The 18,801-nt window shown below is 51.4% G+C and overlaps 1 protein-coding gene across 1 annotated transcript in view; it reads right to left on the bottom strand.

Moving 5' to 3' along the window:
* CHSY1 (chondroitin sulfate synthase 1) overlaps positions 1-5,224 on the bottom strand; it is a 50,444-nt gene extending 45,220 nt beyond the window's left edge. The window contains exon 1 of the mRNA XM_066354962.1: positions 4,791-5,224. Within this exon, the coding sequence (XP_066211059.1) occupies positions 4,791-5,128 (338 nt within the window). The 5' untranslated portion in view covers positions 5,129-5,224. The remainder of the gene's footprint in view (positions 1-4,790) is intronic.
* Positions 5,225-18,801: the final 13,577 nt, after the last annotated feature.

Below are 18,801 nucleotides of genomic sequence, written 5' to 3'. Positions count from 1 at the left end.
GACAAAGAAAAGTGAGAAAAATGTGGGGGAATACGAATTGCAGCTACTTATGAAAGACACAAGGAACCCACAGGTTAGATGACCAGTCACTAACCAGCATAAAAAATTAGCCGGGAAGAATCAGGGTACCATTTAAAAATGAAATTAATGTGCCCTGGCCAGTTGGCTCAGTGGTAGAGCGTCGGCCTGGCGTGCAGAAGTCCTGGGTTCGATTTCCGGCCAGGGCACACAGGAGAAGCGCCCATCTGCTTCTCCACCCCTCCCCCTCTCCTTCCTCTCTGTCTCTCTCTTCCCCTCCCACAGCCAAGGCTCCACTGGAGCAAAGATGGCCCGGGCGCTGGGGATGGCTCCTTGGCCTCTGCCCCAGGCACTAGAGTGGCTCTGGTCACAACAGAGCGACGCACCGGAGGGGCAGAGCATCGCCCCTTGGTGGGCAGAGCATCGCCCCTGGTGGGCGTGCCGGGTGGATCCCAGTCGGGCGCATGCGGGAGTCTGTCTGACTGTCTCTCCCCGTTTCCAGCTTCAGAAAAATACAAAAAAAAAAAGAAATTAACGTGAATACAGATACTTTGCAGATGAGTCCAAACAAATCGTCTTGATTATTTGTGGAGCTCCAGCAACCCAGAACCTTCAAAGAATCTTAGTTTAAAGATTGCTTCAGATGCAAATCTTCTCTCAATTTCTTTTTAAATCCATCCCACTGATGAAGCTAAGGATACACCCAACCTGTGGGTCTGAATGCTTTCTGAAAACTCTTCCTGTGCAAAACCAGCTCTCTGTTAACTCACCTCCCTCCCCTAAGTCTTTCCGCCTTCTGGTCTTCCTCAGCTCGATAAAGGTCGCAACCACTTTGCCTGCCGCTCAAGGCAAAATCCTTCTAGAAGTCTCCACTAATTCCTCTGTGCTTACTCCTCAGGAGAGTTCTGAAACTCTGGCTCCACCCAGCACAAATCCAGCAACCGTCCATTCTCTCCATCCGCACGATGCCCACACTGGCCTCGGCCACCCTCACCTCCACCTAGACCACTCCCCAACAGGTTCTCCATGTGTGAGGCAGGCTTCACTTTGGAGAACATAAATGCAATCACCTCCCTTTCCTGCTGAAACCCTCCAAGGGCTAATTTTGTGTATCAAACGACGGCCTTGACGCTGCCAAGCCTCTGTCCTCTCTCTTTCCAACCCCCTTTCCGAGCGGGGGCCCCCTTGTAATTCACCAGCTGTCCCCTCTGACTGGTATGTATGCTCATCGCTGACATTCACAACCGGTTCCTCCTGATCAGATCTCAGCCCCGAAGCCAGTTCTCTGAGGTCTTCCCCAGCCAACTACAAGATGACACCACCCCACCCTGCCCTGCTCTGCCCTTACCCTGTTCTATTTTCTCCACAGTCCCCACCACAAACTAGCATAAAAACCCTCTTTCTGGTGTCTGCCTCTCCCACTGTCACAGCAGCTCCATGACAACAAGCATCTCTACTCTGTGTCCCTGATACCCGAGAGTCTGGACTGAGAGAGGCCATGCGGGTCCCTGTTGAACTAAGGCACACATTCTAGGTGTGTGTATCTAACGTTCTGAGGAATCAGGACCGCTCCTGTGACTGGCACCATGCTCTAAGAAGTCGGCCCTGGATGGCCCCTGACCCGCCACACTTTGGGCTCTGTTTTGCTTGTTTTTAAAAACTGGTTTCTTGCCTGCTCTCAGCTGTCATGGCATCACTAACAGCTCTGGGTGGCCCCTGCCCTACTTTAGCCACATGGTAGGTCTGCAAAAGTAAAAGTCCTCAGGGACGGGGCTGTCCCATCATGCAATGCACTAGCTCCAGTTCAGACAGGCATATCTCCTTGAATTTTTCAAAGGTTTTCTTAAGCTTCTTTCTGGACTTCAGACAGTTACTATCCCTAGACCTCCACTCTGACATTTTCAGCACCGTCACATAAAAGTACACCTGTGTGCCAGTTTACCAAAAAAATGTTGGCATCTCCTCCAGCCCAGAAGCCAAATAATTATTGTATTAAAACAAAACAAAACAAAAAAACCAAGAAGCACCGAAATTATTTCTTTTTTTTTTTTTTTTTTTTTTTTTCATTTTTCTGAAGCTGGAAACAGGGAGAGACAGTCAGACAGACTCCCGCATGCGCCCGACCGGGATCCACCCGGCACACCCACCAGGGGCGGTGCTCTGCCCCCCAGGGGGCGATGCTCTGCCCATCCTGGGCGTCGCCATATTGCGACCAGAGCCACTCTAGCGCCTGAGGCAGAGGCCACAGAGCCATGCCCAGCGCCCGGGCCATCTTTGCTCCAATGGAGCCTTGGCTGCGGGAGGGGAAGAGAGAGACAGAGAGGAAAGCGCGGCGGAGGGGTGGAGAAGCAAATGGGCGCTTCTCCTATGTGCCCTGGCCGGGAATCGAACCCGGGTCCTCCGCACGCTAGGCCGACGCTCTACCGCTGAGCCAACCGGCCAGGGCTATTTCTAAGGTAAAGAATGAATCTGCCTTTTAGGGGAGATATAGAGCTGACCCCCCCCCCCCAGGGTCAAATCACAGTTCTACCTAGGGATAGAAGATTCAGGCTGACTTTTATACTTGAACTGTGCATGAGATTTCCGGCCTAAGAGCTGACCATGGACTTCTGGCCCAGGCTGCAAAGCGCAGCAAAATCATAATCATAAATTACACCCTGTAACCTCCATCCCAAGTCAGGTCCGCCTCAAACTTCCTGAAGGCTAAAATCGTCTTGTACCTTCTCTGGCAGCCAACCTAAACACAGGGTAGACAGCTGAGAAGCAGAGGGCCTTAACCAGCAAGGGTAGGTGCACCCCCAGGCTTTAGTAACTGTAACTCCTTCCGATCAGAGAGACAAAAGGAAAAGGTTGTAAGATCCTTGACAGAAAGACTGGGTAGGATACATTGTTTCCCTCCTAAGGGCTTTCCTTTATGGGAAAGACAGAGTTGTCACAAAGAGAGAAGATAGGATACAATGTTTCTGAATAAGGGCTTGCCTTTATCAGAAAGGCAAAAGTTGTCACAAAAAAGGGAGAGGAGGGAACAGAGGGCAAAGTGTTTCCACTTTCCCCTAACAGCCTGAAAGAAAAACAATGGGATAAAATTGCACAGAGAAAGAGATGAGATATAAGATTTGGAGGGAGGCCAAAGGAAATCAAGCACGGGCATTGGGACAAGATCATCTTCCAGTGTGAAACGCTAGGTTCCGTCTGCTGGTTCAACAGAACCCCTATGGGTTCCTATACACTGATTTTGTATCCATGGAACTCTATTTGGAACTCTATTTGTTTGGGGGACAAGGGGTCACCCTATCTACTACTACATGAACAAATTACTTTGATAATTGTCATGGATGTTGTACAATCACGGGGCTTGTCACCAAATTGCAGTCATGAGGGTTTACCCTCTCCCCCCGATTTACTTTTTAAAACCATGCTTTATTACAATTTATATAGCTCTTTCTCAATTACTGATGTGGATATTTCTCTCCTCATAAAGCACAACATACATATAATTCTGGGTAATTCACAGTAGATCTGGTGGGGGGTGGGGTGGAACCCAACACCTTGACCTGCAGGTTTCCAAGTAGTGATGTTAGTCTAAATTTAAACTAAGCTTTTCAGTCACTGAGGAGCCTTCTGGGCAGAACCTGAGCCCTGAATTTAGACCAAACCCTGATGGAAACACAGGGGTCAAGGCGCTGAAAGGGCAGACATTTCCCGCAGCCGTTTATCTTCTTTTTTCAATCCTTAACATCCTCGGGGATCCAGATAAGCTCTCCCTCTTACAACACCTAGCGTCTGAACATTCAGACCTGGGCTGCTTTTAAAAGCTGAAGTTATAAAGGGACTGGCAGCAGAGGAAGAACCAGCGGCAACCCGCCTGGCCTTGCTCAGCACTGCCTGCTCCAAAAGCTCATTTCCTGATGACCTCCCAGCACTGGGCTGTTCTTCAGCATTTCTGCGCTTCCCAGACGGGAGAGGTTTCCATTAAACCCCTTCATGAACCAACACACCCCTCTTCTCTCTCCCGTTCACTCCAGCACAACCCTGAATTCCCAAATCACGTCCCTTCTAAAGACGACTCTAATCCCTCTGCTAATCCAGAACATGATTCCAGCCACTTTTATGACTCATCTGGCCAATGAGAGAGCCCAGACACTGGATAATATCACTAAACTGAGCTAGTTAACACCAGGTCCATCGTGGGTCAGGAACCGCTTTTCTCAACGGTTCTCTCTCCATTCACGGGGCAGAATGGTGTTTTCTGCCTGTAGTGGGCACCCCCTTTCATCAACAGAAGTGCTGCCAAATGTGAAACCTATATGTATGCTACGGAAAGTGTCTAACCAGGTTAAGGGGCGTGGGCTCTAGCGCTGCAAGGGCAAAGGGGTCGATTTCAGAGAATGGAATAATAACGACCACGGCCATCACTGATCACAGGTAAAGGTTTTTCTAACAGCCTTAGGAGGGAGACAGCGTCCAGTCAGGCCCATTTCACAAAGGAGGTCTGAACAGGGAGAGCTGAAATGCCTCGCACGAAGTCAGGTGAGGATCACCGCCCAGAGGGGACAACCTGGACTACCTGACCCCCAAAGACCATGCTCCCGAGTGTGGTGCTTCACATCCATCATGCCTCTGATCTCTGCTGCCAATGCCCGGCATCGCCCCGGGGGCTGACGCCTCGGCTCTGGGAACCAGGCGAAGGCAGGAGCCACGGGAGGCTCTGCAGGGCCGCCCGCCTGCGTGCTGGGTGCAGGAGGAGGCGCCGGCGGGGCAGGGGCTCTCACCTGTAGACGGCCACGGCGCGGGTCTGCAGGTATTTCTGAGCGGTCATGACTCCCACGAAGAGAAAGTTCCTGTCGCGCGGACCGCCCTCCGGGGCCGGCCCGTGCGGCCAGAGCTGCGCCCCGCGCGCATCGCCACGCGCCCCGCCGACCTGGGAAGCCACCGCCCCCGCCGCCGCCGCCGCCTGCCTGGGCTGGCAACCCTCGGGGCTGGCGCGGCGCCGCGGGCCCGCTCGCTTCAGCTCGGAAGCGCGGGGCAGGACGAGCCGCGAGGCCAGCACGAACCCCAGCACCAGCCCGAGCAGCACGCTGAGCCAGGCGCGCCGGCCGCGCGCGGCCATGTCCGCGCCGCTGCGCCCGCCGGGCCGCCGCCGCCGCTGCAGGCACCGCGCGCCCTCGGCTCGCCGCCCCCGCCCGCGGAGGCCAGCCCGCCCTAGCGCCGCGAGGCCCGGCCCGGGCAGCGCCGCGGCCGCCGCGGGCCCGCCGCGCCCATCGCGGCCCCCGAGCCGCCCGCAGGCCCCGCGCCGGCGCTTTGTTCCGCACGCGCACCGCCACGGCCTGCGCCTTTAAGAGGGGACCATGGCCGGCGCGCGCCGGCGGCGGCTCGGGCGCAAGGCGGCGGCAGCCACGGCGGCGGCGGCGGCGGCGGCTCCTCCCGCTCGCGCGCGGGGGCGCGGGGCCGGCGCAGCGGCGTCTGCAGTGGCGGCCGTGTCCGGGCCCCCGCCCGGCCCCGCTCGTGTGCTCCGGCCGGCTCGGCTGCGATCTCGCGGCGCCCGTCCGCGTCCTCTTCGTGGCCGGCGCCCCCGCTGCACATCCTCCGGCTCAGCTCGCCATTGCAACAGGAACCCCTCACGTCACGCACGGCGCGTTATGAAGCGGCCGCGGGCGGCGCGGCCTCGTGGCCCCTCTCGGGATCCGTCCGCGCCCTCCCATTGGCGCAGAAGTGAATGGGGGGCGGTTCACGTGGACAAAGTTTGACCCGAAAGAAAGAGAGAGAGAGAAAAAAAAAAAAAAACGCACCCGGCGCGCGCGCGGCGCCCCACCCGCGCGGTCTGTGGCGGTGTCGCCGGGCCGGCGGGCGGGGAGGGGGCGTGGGGCCGGGCTAGGCGCCGGCGGGGACCTGGGACGCGGCTGCCCCGGCTGCGGCCCGCGATCCCGGCGACCACGCCCCCTTCTGACCCGCTGCGTGGCTAACGGGAATCGGAGGAGGGATTTTTGAAGAAGGGGCTTCTTGGTCCCCAGACTCTCCCTGCAGAAACTGTCCTCGGATAAACCCGCTGCCCACGCCCTGCCCTCCCGCGGGGCGGACCTCGCCGCCCCGGCCACGCGGCCCCGCGTCGTGCCGGTTCACACTGTCCCTTTGTTCCTTCCGCGCTGCGGGCGGGATGGGCACGTATGGAATAAACAGCCCGGGAGCCATTTGGGACGTGCACGCTTGGGGCGGGAACCAGGAGTTCAGTGACCTCGTTCCCTGCCGCTGGTTTCTTTTTTTAGTTGGATTTATTGGGGTGACACTGGTTAATAAAGTTGCGTAGGCTTCGGGTGGCGTTCCATTCCATAATGCATCCTCTGTACACTGCATGTGCTCACCACTCCAAGTCAAGTCTCCCTCCATTGCCATTTATTCCCTTTTACCCACTTTCCTCCCCCACCCACCCCCTTTCCCTAATCCCCACACTGTTGTCTGTGTCTAAGATCCTTTTATTTTCTTTGTTTAATCCCTTCACTTCAGTCACACAGCGCCTCTCTCCCCAACCCTCTTCCTTTCTGACAGCTGTCAGTTTGTTCTCTTTATCTAGGAGTCTGTTCCTTTTTTGTCTGTTTATTTTGTGCATTGGCTTCCACATATAAGTGACGTCATATGGTACTTGCCTTTCTGACCGGCTTATTTCACTTTAACATAATCTCCATTAGTTACTAAGCTTTTTTTTTTTTTTTTTTTTTAAACAAACATAATGTTTCTAGCTCCTAACAGTACTTGCTAGGGTTTAATGGATGTTGAACAAATGGTATGTGATGTTCATACCTGGGTGTCAAGTCCTACTTTTATTAACATTCCACATGGGCAGATAGTCGGCTGGTACTCTAACCTGAATATGTGTTAACATTTTAATATGGTCCATCCATAAAAGTAACGCAGATACCTAAAGATAGGTTTTACATTTTAAATTTTACACATCTCTCTCTTTTTTTAATTATAAAAAACCTGGTAATAATTTTTAAAATCCTTTACATAGACTTCTTTTAAGGAACCACGATGGCAGAGGAGGGAGTTATAATAAGCCACCCTTTATGAATGCTCTGTTCATTGCTTTCAGAGGAGAAAATCCTTAATGACCATTTTACTAACATTACCAACTTCATCTCTATTAACCCAATACATCTTTGCTTTATTATTAATGCTGATATTGAAGGTCCACATTAGCTAATTAACTTTGCTCAATATTTCCATTTGCAGTACTTCCAGCCACATGCGGGACGGGGCCCGTGATGATGACTTCAGTTCTGGCCCCAGACCCTTGTGGGTCTGGTGCTGGCTGTTCTAGAATGTTCTTCACATTTTTTTTGATTGCTTCCCAGCTCTGTGCATTCTTTCTGTCAGATACTGATTAGGGCCCTGGTCTGGTGCCTTGGTGGATAGAGCGTCATCTTGGCATGCGGAGGTCATGGGTTCGATCCCTGGTCAGGGCATATATGAGAAACAACCAATGAGTACACAACTATGTAAATGGAACAACTAAGTGAAACGAGTTGATGCTTCTCTCTGTGTGTCCCTTCCCCATTCTTTTTCAGATCAGTGGAAAAACTAAGCTATTGGTTTGGTATGGGTGTGTTTGTCATACAAGTGTGTATGTGTGTGTGTGTGTGTGAGAGAGAGAGAGAGAGAGAGAGAGAGAGAGAAGAGAGGAAATTGAGCACCACTCTGTGTGCTGGCAGGAAGGGCTATGGCTATGGTCTTAGTAACTCTGCCAGCACAGGACTACTCGGAAACAGCCAGGAGATAATGTCCCTGCAGAGGCCAGGGACCCCGGTCAGCGTCTAGTCTAAGATTCACTCTCTGTGTAGTAAGAGAAGTTTGCCTTTCCCATCCGTTGCCAAGAAATGCTATTCATCGCCGGCACAGTACCAGAGTTGCCCCAGATGGGAAGAAGACAAAGCTTCCATTCCACAGGAGGGGAGAGGGAGGTCCGCCCTCTTGGAGCCCAGGCACTGGTCAGCTGGTCCACAACCTCGGTACCACCCAAGGGCTCCCCACAGCAGTGGTCAGGCCTTGAAGGCTCATGGAGACGCTCCAGGTGGGCCGCTCAAACTCTCCTTGTTTGACCTGAGGCCTCGTGAAGCATAAAATCTCTTGGAGGAGGGAGGGGCGGGAATTCAAGCTGCAGAAGAAGGTTTAAGCCACAAATTGGGGCAGCAGAAATTCAGATCCACACATACAGGCGGTGGAATGCAAGAGGCCAATATTAACCTCATAAAAACTGCTAAATGAACCCCTTTCGTGGATCATTTGCATACCCCCGCTATGATTCCTATGTTGGGTCACAAATGCTACTTTCTTGTCTCCAATTGCTAATTGCTAGACATATACAATGTTTCCAGTTGTACCTGGTGTGGGTAGCTCCTCAGTGAATAGCTCCATGCGTATGACCTTTCTTTTTCTTTTTTTTGAAATATGAGCATGGCCCCACAACCCCATAAGTTGGGACATCTGGCTCCAAAACTGTTAGAGGATAAATTTCTGAGGCTTTCAAGTCACCAAGCTTGTAGTAATTTATTGTAGCAGCCTCAGGAAACTAACAGAGCTCCAGAAAATTAAATGAAGAAAATCTGCCAACAAGGGGAGGCCAGTTACATTGAAGTGAACTCTGGGATTGTTGGCAGTTTGAGATCAGCCAGCACTTTAATGGGGGTGAGGATGATGACTTAGGAGGAGAGAAAGGTTTGGTGAATGGAATGACAGCAAACTGCAGGAGGTGGGCTATAGAACCCCGAGTTTCTGGGGGACACCAGTCCCCAGATGTTTTTTTTTTTTTTTTTTTTTCATTTTTCTGAAGCTGGAAACAGGGAGAGACAGTCAGACAGATTCCCGCATGCGCCCGACCGGGATCCACCCGGCACGCCCACCAGGGGCGATGCTCTGCCCACCAGGGGGCGATGCTCTGCCCATCCTGGGCGTCGCCATGTTGCGACCAGAGCCACTCCAGCGCCTGAGGCAGAGGCCACAGAGCCATCCCCAGCGCCCGGGCCATCTTTGCTCCAATGGAGCCTTCAGTCCCCAGATGTTTGATTTGAATTTCATTCATCAGATATTTCTATTTGCAAATTGTCCTGAAAAGCTCTCTTCCTTTGTCTCCCCCACAAAACACACACACACACACACACACACACACACACACACACACACACACACACACTCTCTCTCACACTCATTCAACGCACCAGCTATGTATTTTACAAAGTCAGTGCCTACAAACACGTTCCTTTGTGCAGAGAGGTTAAACGGACTTCGTGTAAACCTTAGAATAAAGATTTCTGCCGGCTCCTTGACAAACTTGTTAACAACGGTTGTCATTTGCTACTCACTGTCTTTCTCAATCAGAATTTTCTTAACGTTATATATAGCCAGGAGGGAGGGAGGGAGGGAGGGAGGGAGTTTCGTGCCTGTCCACGAGGCTACTGGGCGGGTGGACGGATTTTGTAAATTAAGCCAGAGTGTGGACGGATGACTCAGGCCTTCTGGATTCTAAGAGAGAGAGAGAAAAAATAAAACAAAAAACACATGCTTTAGAAAAGGTTGAGGGGGGGGGTATCTGCTGCACATTCCCTCCTACCTTTACGACAAGGGCAAGGTTTGTCGCCTAAGGGCTGAAATGAGGCCACCCTGGGCAAGCGCTCAGCGTTCTGCGTGGTGAGGTGTCAGCCACGCTGCCACTTCCTCACTTCGGCTGTGAGGTCCATTGGCAATGCCCAGTGGGTCTGGAAATGAAGTTGCCTTCAATTTGGAATTGATTGAGCGGGGCCTCCTCGGTTCCTATTAGCATGTGGGGCTTGGGAAAGAGCTTTCACACAACGCCTCTGATGCTGGCGAGCGATCAACAGTCTAATTACCGTCCAAAGCAGACCAGGCATTCGCAAGCAAAACCTCCTGTTTTGGCACAACCGGCCTGGATTTTCCGTGTCAGACCTCTCTTGGACAGTAAGGGGGATGTATGCTTTCAATTTACCAAGGGATCTCTCAAACATTCAAATGCAGTCTGTGGGGATGGGGACTACCTACCTCCCCAGAGCCTGACTCCTTTGCATGCCACCCGGGAAGAGCGTTCTGGGTTTTACAGTTTGAAGACAATGTTCTCAGGGGTCCTCCAGGTGTGGGCACCTGTGCCCCTGCTTCTCCTCCTGGCTCCAAGCCCGCAGTAGACATCACCAATCTATTACACACACTCTCTCTCTCTCTCTCTCTCTCTCTCCCTCTCTGTCTCTGGCCCGCATGCCTTTTCTGGCTCTTGGTGCTTGTTTGCCAACTTCGGGTATATTATTCAACAGTGACTAAGTGCCAGGCATCGAAATAGGTGCTGGGAAAACAACCGTGAGGCAAAAGAGAAAGAGTCCTGGTTCTGGCGGAGTTTAATGCTATGGCGTGGGGCAGGGCAGGGGAGGGGGCAGCATGGTGGTGGCCCTCGGGAATAAGCACACGATTTCCACCAGTCTCTGCCCTCACCTTCACTCTGCCATTGGAGTGGCCTGCTGGCCCATAACCTGTCCTCAGGGTCCCCAGGGGGGGTGTTCATCCACAGGGTCCGGGGACCACAGGAAGATCCTGAGCGGTCGTCTCAGTGACCTGCTTATTAGGTTTGTAGCAAAGGGAGAGCACCTTGTACTCCTCTTCCCCTTTCAGGGGCGGAGAGGGGACTCGGGGCATCAGCGGCACTCTCTAGCCATTCCTGAGGCTTCGGAATCTCCCCACGGATGAAGTTTCAGCTGGAATGTGGACTCTGTTGTCTTGAGGCTTCAGAGGAAACTTCTACAATATTCAGACGGACCGGGCTCTCAGCACTTGGACCACAAGCTGCTCCAGCTCGAGCAGGTCCGTTCTGGGCAATTCTGGGGGCAGGAGGAGAGGTCCCCTGAACCCTTCCTTGTACCCACATTCCGCCCTTGCATCTCAGTGGTATGGGAAGGCAGGAGCTCCGGGCTTGGAAATACTCATCTCAGGCAGCTGTGAATCCTGGCCCCGTTCCTGACAACCTCGGAGTTTGTATGTGAACCACTTTCCTCGGCAAGGAGGCCTGTGGCCATCAGGGCGGAGCAGGGCCAGCCTTGCCAGTGGGACCTGGCTATGCGAGGATCCACGGTGCCCATGCCCCGGTGAGGAGAGGCTGAGGCTGTGAAAGCCACCAACATACACCCCTGGAGCCTGCGTCAGCCCAGCGTGAGTCCAGTGGACCTTAGCCGTCCTCCTGAAAAGTGTGACCATTTGTCTGAGGAAGACAGCGGCTCACCGCCTACCCCCACCCCACCCCCAGCCTCCAACAGTAGCCAAGGAGCCTTCCCGCTGCCCAGCTGTCTTCTGCCCAGCCGGGGAGCCATGCCAAGACCCAGCTGTGGCGGAGTCTGCAGGTTCCGACGCCATCCAGGTCGAAGGGTCTTCACACAGCCAGGGTCCGGGCTCGACAAGGAGAAGGAGCCCGGTTTTCTTCTTGAAGATTCTAGCCAAATCAGGCTCATGGAAGCCCTTTGCTGAATCCCAGGAAAAAGCCTTTTGCCTCCAATCCCCAAGGGGGAGGATGCTTGTGGGTTCTTTTCCAGTGGAATTTGGAGGGAGGCCTGGACCCCAGCCCGCCACTCACCATGTGATCACAGGCAAGCCACCTACCCTCTCTGAGCTTGGGTTTTCTTGTTTGTCCAACAGCTACACCCTGAGCAGTGTCCCAGCGGCCAGGCACACACAGCCTTGGGGACTCACTCCCCTCCGGTGCTGGTCATGAGCTGCATGACCGTCACACAGGTAGTGACGATGCCAGGGACTGATTCTCTTTATTCCGCTGGAAGACCCCCAAGTCCCTCAACCAGAGAGGTAGCACCCTCCATTCTTGGAGCTCAGCCCCGTGACCACCATGTGCAACTTTTGACGAGAAGTTGCATGGATGCTAATTGGCAGCGAGCACACTTGCTTGCATGTGTAGAATGAAATTTCCATTTCCACAAACTCATGAATCACGAGAAAATAAGTAGTTAGCCCTGGCTGGGTAGCTCAGTTGGTGAGAGCATTGTCCCGATACACCAAGGTTGCAAGTTCAATCCTCAGTCCGGGTGTACGAAAGAATCAACCAATGAATGCATAAATGAGTGGAACATCACATCAGTGTTTCTCTCTCTCTCTCTCTCTCTCTCTCTCTTTCTCCTCCCCCTTTCTCTCTCTCTCTAAAATCAATAAATTTAAAAAAATCTTTAGAACAAAGAGAAAATAAGTAGCATCTTCCCTGAATACCTACAATGTCAAGGTGTCAACCAAAGGCCTGATGCTTCCGCAGGCTACAGGGATGAAGGGTGGGGAAGAGCGTCTTCCCAGGCAGTCCCCGGAGACTCCTCTGTCCAGACTGACTGCCTGGGCCCCAACCTCAGGCAACAGTAAAGGGAGGCTGGGTCTGTATCCGCTGCCCCTCAGCCCGCTGGCCCTGGGCATGGATACATTGCAAAACTACACTCTTCTGTTTTGACTTCCTCTTGGGTTCCCAGAAAGTTTATTTACGGAAGTTAAGATTGCCTTGTAACTTAAAACGAAACAAAACAAGAAAGATTTTTATTATGGTAAAACATACACGACACCAAATTTACCATTTTAACCGCTTAACTTAAAAAAAAAAGCGTACAATGTCACGTCATTAATTCCCGGTGTGTGCACTGCCGGTATTGCACAATCGTCACCACCACCTGTCCCCAGAACTCCCCATCTGAAACTCCATATCTGTTAACCACTAACTCCCCATTTCACCTCCCTCTAGACCAGGGGTCGGGAACCTTTTTGGCTAAGAGAGCCATGAAGGCCACATATTTTAAAATGTAATTCCATGAGAGCCATACAATGACCCGTGTACATTACACATTATCCAATAAAAATTTGGTGTTGTCCCGGAGGACAGCTGTGATTGGCTCCAGCCACCCGCAATCATGAACATGAGCGGTAGGAAATGAATGGATTGTAATACATGAGAATGTTTTATATTTTTAACGTTATTATTATTATTTTTATTAAAGATTTGTCTGCGGCCCTGGCCGGTTGGCTCAGCGGTAGAGCGTCGGCCTGGCGTGCGGGGGACCCGGGTTCAATTCCCGGCCAGGGCATACAGGAGAAGCGCCCATTTGCTTCTCCACCCCTCCCTCCTTCCTCTCTGTCTCTCTCTTCCCCTCCTGCAGCCAAGGCTCCATTGGAGCAAAGATGGCCCGGGCGCCGGGGATGGCTCCTTGGCCTCTGCCCCAGGCGCTAGAGTGGCTCTGGTCGTGGCAGAGCGACACCCCGGAGGGGCAGAGCATCGCCCCCTGGTGGGCAGAGCGTCGCCCCTGGTGGGCGTGCCTGGTGGATCCCGGTCGGGCGCATGCGGGAGTCTGTCTGACTGTCTCTCCCCGTTTCCAGCTTCAGAAAAATACAAAAAAAAAAAAAAAAAGAAAAAGATTTGTCTGCAAGCCAGATGCAGCCATCAAAAGAGCCACATCTGAAAAAAAGAAAAGAAAAGAGCCACATCTGGCTCGCGAGTCATAGGTTCCCAACCCCTGCTCTAGACCCTGGTAATCTCGAGTTGATTTTATTTCTTAATAAACGTGCTTCCTTTAGATACCTCATGTAAGTAGTCATTGTGACTGGCTTATTTTCTTTAGCATAAGATCCTCAAGGTGCATCTATGTTGTAGCGTGTCTCAGAATTTCTCTTTTTTAAGGCTGAATAATACTCCATTGTCTATGTGTTTTTATATATTTATAAAACCATTGTATATGTCTTGTGTATCTATTCATCTGTCCATGAGTACTTGGGTTGTTTTTATCTTTTAACAAATGCAGCTATGAGCCTGGGTACATCTCTGTCTGAGTGCCTGCTTTCACTTCTTTTGGGTATAATTACTGGATCCTATGGTAATTCTATGCTTAATTTCTTTAAAATAATTTTGATTTGAGAGAGTGAGATGTTGATTTATTGTTCCACTTACTTATGTAGTCATTGGTTAACTCTTTTTTTGTGTGTATCAGAGACAGAGAAAGACAGAGAGAGGGACAGAAAGAGACAGACAGACAGGAAGGGAGAGAGATGAGAAGCATCGATTCTTTGTTGCGTCACCTTAGTTGTCCATTGATTGCTTTCTCATATGGGCCTTGACCGGGGGCTACAGCACAGTGAGTGACCCCTTGCTCGAGCCAGCGACCTTGGGCTCGAGCTAGTGAGCTTTTGCTCAAACCAGATGAGCCTGCGCTCAAGCTGGCGACCTTGGGGTTTTGAACCTGGGTCTTCCGCGTCCCAGTCTGACGCTCTATCCACTGAGCCACCGCCTGGTCAGGCCACTTGGGTTGTTTATATCTTTTTTTTTTTTTTTTTTTTTTTTTTTTTTTACAGAGACAGAGAGAGAGTCAGAGAGAGGGATAGACAGGGACAGACAGACAGGAATGGAGAGATGAGAAGCAGTCAATCATCAGTTTCTCATTGCGCATTGTGACACCTTAGTTGTTCATTGATTGCTTTCTCATATGTGCCTTGACCGCGGGCCTTCAGCAGACCGAGTAACCCACTGCTGGAGCCAGCGACCTTGGGTCCAAGCTGGTGAGCTTTTTGCTCAAACCAGATGAGCCTGTGCTCAAGCTGGGGACCTCAAGGTCTCGAACCTGGGTCCTCGGCATCCCAGTCCGATGCTCTATCCACTGAGCCACCGCCTGGTCAGGCGTTGTTTATATCTTTTAACAAATGCGGCTATGAACGTGGGTATACGATATCTGTCTGAGTGCCTGCTTTCAATTCTTTTGGGTATAATTACTGGATCATATGGTAATTCTATGCTTAATTTCTTCTAAAAAATTATTGATTTGAAAGAGAGAGAGAGAGAGAGACATTGATTTGTTGTTCCACTAATATGCAGTTATTGGTTTATTCTTGTTTGTACCCCGACTGGGGTTCAAACCTGCAACTGTGGTGTCCTGGGACATCGCTCTAACCAGTTGAGCTACCCTGCCAGCTGGTAACATTATAAACATTATACTATGTTTAATTTTTTTGAGAAGCCCCCATACTGTTTCCTCCAAGTGGCTGCACCATTTTACATTCCCACTAACGGTGCACAGGGGTTCCAGTTTCTCCACATCCTCACCAACACCTATTATTTTCATTAAAAAAAAAAAAAAAAAAAAGAATAGCCATCCTACAGGGTGTGCTTTTGTGCCTCTTCAACTTTTTTAGAGTGCTCATCTCCAATTTTTAAAAGCCTAACTTTTGTTTATGCACGCAATGCTTTTTAACATGTCCTTTAGAGAAAAATAGGAAGACGTTCCTTTGAAACGGTCCAAGAGGACGTGCATCGGGGCTGGGGGAGGGGAGGGCAGCGCAGCCCTGGGTGTCCCGGTGGGAGGTCAGGTGTGACGAGAAGGTGCCCACCCCTGGTCAGCTCAGCTAGCCTCCAGTTGCCCAGGGAGATGCTCAGGACGAGCGAGTGGAAGGAGATCTGTCGCAGGGTCGATGCTGACTCGGTCTTTGAAACCAGGGCTGCTGGAGGTCTGCCACGCTCCTCTCTACCCCTCACTCCCAAATCTGGGGTCTTGTCCCACCCAGCTCCACGAGGGCTGCTCTTGGGTCTGATGGGACAATTCGTTGAATGTGTGCGACAGTACGGAATCATGACAAACGCCCCCCCCTTCCTCCCTCCCAGACGCGCACACGGAGATTCCCAACCCCGCAGGGAGCAGAAAACAGGGCAAAGAGGTCCACCTCTCGTCATTTTCTTCCACGAAAGGACTGAACGAACGGATGCGGGCTGGACGTGGGACGTGTTTGGTAGCAGGTGGGCCCTGGGCACCGGGTCTGGGAACCGGCCGACTCTCTGCCTGCACTTGCCTGATTTCAGGCCGTTTGCAAGGAGTGCGCTGTCCTGGAGCAAGCAATATTTTAAAAAGCTGATTTGGTTCAGGCTTAAAAAAAAAAAAAAAATCAAAAGTAAACAAACACCCTCCCCCTCCCCCTCCCGGGGCTGCGAGGAACAATGTTTTCCCAGGCTTGAGAGCCAGCCGGCCCAGTGGCCACGTTGCCCCTGGTGACGACACACTTTGTGTTGGCGGCTCCTCTGGGCCTTTGTCTCCACAGTGGACGGTGGGGGGTTGGGAGAGAAGATCGTTTCTTGCTGCAGAGTCTGAGAGGCCAGACCCACACCTACCTTGGGGAGCTTCTCGTTTGCTGTTTTGAGTTGTGGGGTTCCCAGGGTCAATGAAGGCAGCTGCTTACCACCCCGGGCGTCCTGTTGTTTTAAAGTACTGCACCCCAGATTCTGAAAGGCACTGTACCTCATTTCATGGAGTTCATGTAGAGACACTCAATCCAGATAAATTTTGAAGAGTTTTATTAGAGGAGGAGATTTATTAAATATGCCGGCCGCATATGGCTGACACGGGGTGTTGGGCAGGTAAAATATATTATGCTCACTTTGTTAAAGATGGCACTGCCCACGTGGAAGCCTGTCGCCCAGCTATTAATGTGTGTTGGGGGTGGGTTATGGACAGGCAGGATCCTTGTAGGCTGGGGCTTGGTTTTAGGACTAAACCTTTCCCACCCTTTTTGATGTGGGGTGGTGCAATCCCATCATGCCTCAGATAAGTGACTTTGTATCACAGACTTTCCTATTTTGTATATTGGATTAAAGGTTTTGATTTCTGCACTACAAAGTGGGGCAGACCGGGAGCTTGCTCTCTCGGTTCCTGAGATTAGCATTCGAGAGGAGAGCAGAGAAAGGCCGTATGGAGAAGGCCAGGAGAAGTAGCCAAAATGGCAGAGTGTTGAAGAAGAAGCCAGTTTATGCAGAGAGAAGGAGGTGGGGAACAGAGGTGAATAAGGCTGGTGAGCTAGAAACCTTTGATTCTAGGAAACTCGGATAAGTCAGTAGCTTTGTGAGCACTGAATGAGTGGGTTTTGGAGCCCAGTGTGTGTTTTTACTTGCCCACCAGGTGCAAGCTAGGATTAAAGCTTTTGGCCCACCAGTTCTTGACTCCATTATTTCTTTACTGTCTGTCCAAATCCAATGCGAACCTGTATGGGCCGGGCACTGTGATGATGCCGCCCACAGCAACTGGCTTTACACGGAGCATCTGCAGGCCCAAATTGTGCAGTCCCAAAAATAGTTCAGGGGCTGCTTATATACCCTTGATCACACACGGGCGGGGAGAGCATGACCTCATGGTATAAGCTGGCAACATTTATTTAGGGGATACACAGAAACATTAAGACTTTTAAGGTAACACAATCAAAGATGTTTACAAATCTTTCAGGGTTCCTCTTCCCTCACTAGCCTGGAAGTATTTTACCCTCAAGATTCCAGGAAGGGGAGGAACTACAATCAATGCCAGGTGGTATGTAAATTCTGTCTCCTATTGAAAGAGAAGAAGTTTCTAGGTTAACCTTTATTTTAGATTTAAAACTGAATGACCCATTGTTCTTGCAAGCCAGAAACTTCTACATTCTTCTCCCTCCTCTCCCTAAGGAGGGATGGGACAGGAAAGCCTGATAGGAAAGCCTGACCTTTCCTCCCAGAATATCAATATCAACTTTTAGCTTTTTGGTACCTTACAACACTGTCTGTTGAGGACCACTCAGACCCCCGCCCCCTGCAGCTGAGAGTACCTGTCTAAGCTTCCAGCTCCCTGCCCAACCTCCATAACTACAGGGACCTGCCATTCTCTTCCCCTTTCCTGGAAGCTTCCATCCATCCATCCATCTATCTATCCATCTGTCTATCCATCATCCACCCACCCATCCATCCATCCATCCATCTATCCATCCATCTATCTATCCATCATCCATCCATCCATCCATCCATCTATCCATCTATCTATCCATCATCCATCCATCCATCTATCTATCCATCTATCTATCCATCATCCATCCATCCATCCATCCACCCATCATTCATCATCCATACATTCATCCATCCACCCATCATTCATCATCCATCCATCCATCATCCATCCATCCATCTATCTATCCATCTATCTATCCATCATCCATCCATCCATCCATCCACCCATCATTCATCATCCATACATTCATCCATCCACCCATCATTCATCATCCATCCATCCATCATCCATCCATCCATCTATCCATCTATCTATCCATCATCCATCCATCCATCCATCCACCCATCATTCATCATCCATCCATCCATCCATCCATCATCCATCCAGCATTCCATCATTCATCACCCATCCATCTATCCATCATTCATCTCATGCATCCATCCATCCTCCATCCCAGGGGTCCCCAAACTACGGCCCGTAGGCCACATGTGGCCCTCTGAGGTCATTTATCCAGCCCCCGCTGCACTTCCGGAAGGGGCACCTCTTTCATTGGTGGTCAGTGAGAGGAGCACATTGACCATCTCATTAGCCAAAAGCAGACCCATAGTTCCCATTGAAATACTGGTCAGTTTGTTGATTTAAATTTACTTGTTCTTTATTTTAAATATTGTATTTATTCCTGTTTTGTTTTTTTACTTTAAAATAAGATATGTGCAGTGTACATAGGGATTTGTTCATAGTTTGTTTTTTTTTTTTTCTGAAGCTGGAAACAGGGAGAGACAGTCAGACAGACTCCCGCATGCGCCTGACCGGGATCCACCCGGCACGCCCACCATGGGGCGACGCTCTGCCCACCAGGGGGCGATGCTCTGCCCACCAGGGGGCGATGCTCTGCCCATCCTGGGCGTCGCCATGTTGCGACCAGAGCCACTCTAGCGCCTGGGGCAGAGGCCACAGAGCCATCCCCAGCGCCCGGGCC

Source organism: Saccopteryx leptura, chromosome 13 (assembly GCF_036850995.1).
Source record: "Saccopteryx leptura isolate mSacLep1 chromosome 13, mSacLep1_pri_phased_curated, whole genome shotgun sequence".
Classification (NCBI taxonomy): Eukaryota; Metazoa; Chordata; class Mammalia; order Chiroptera; family Emballonuridae; genus Saccopteryx; species Saccopteryx leptura.
This window is presented reverse-complemented; position numbering and strand designations above follow the sequence as displayed.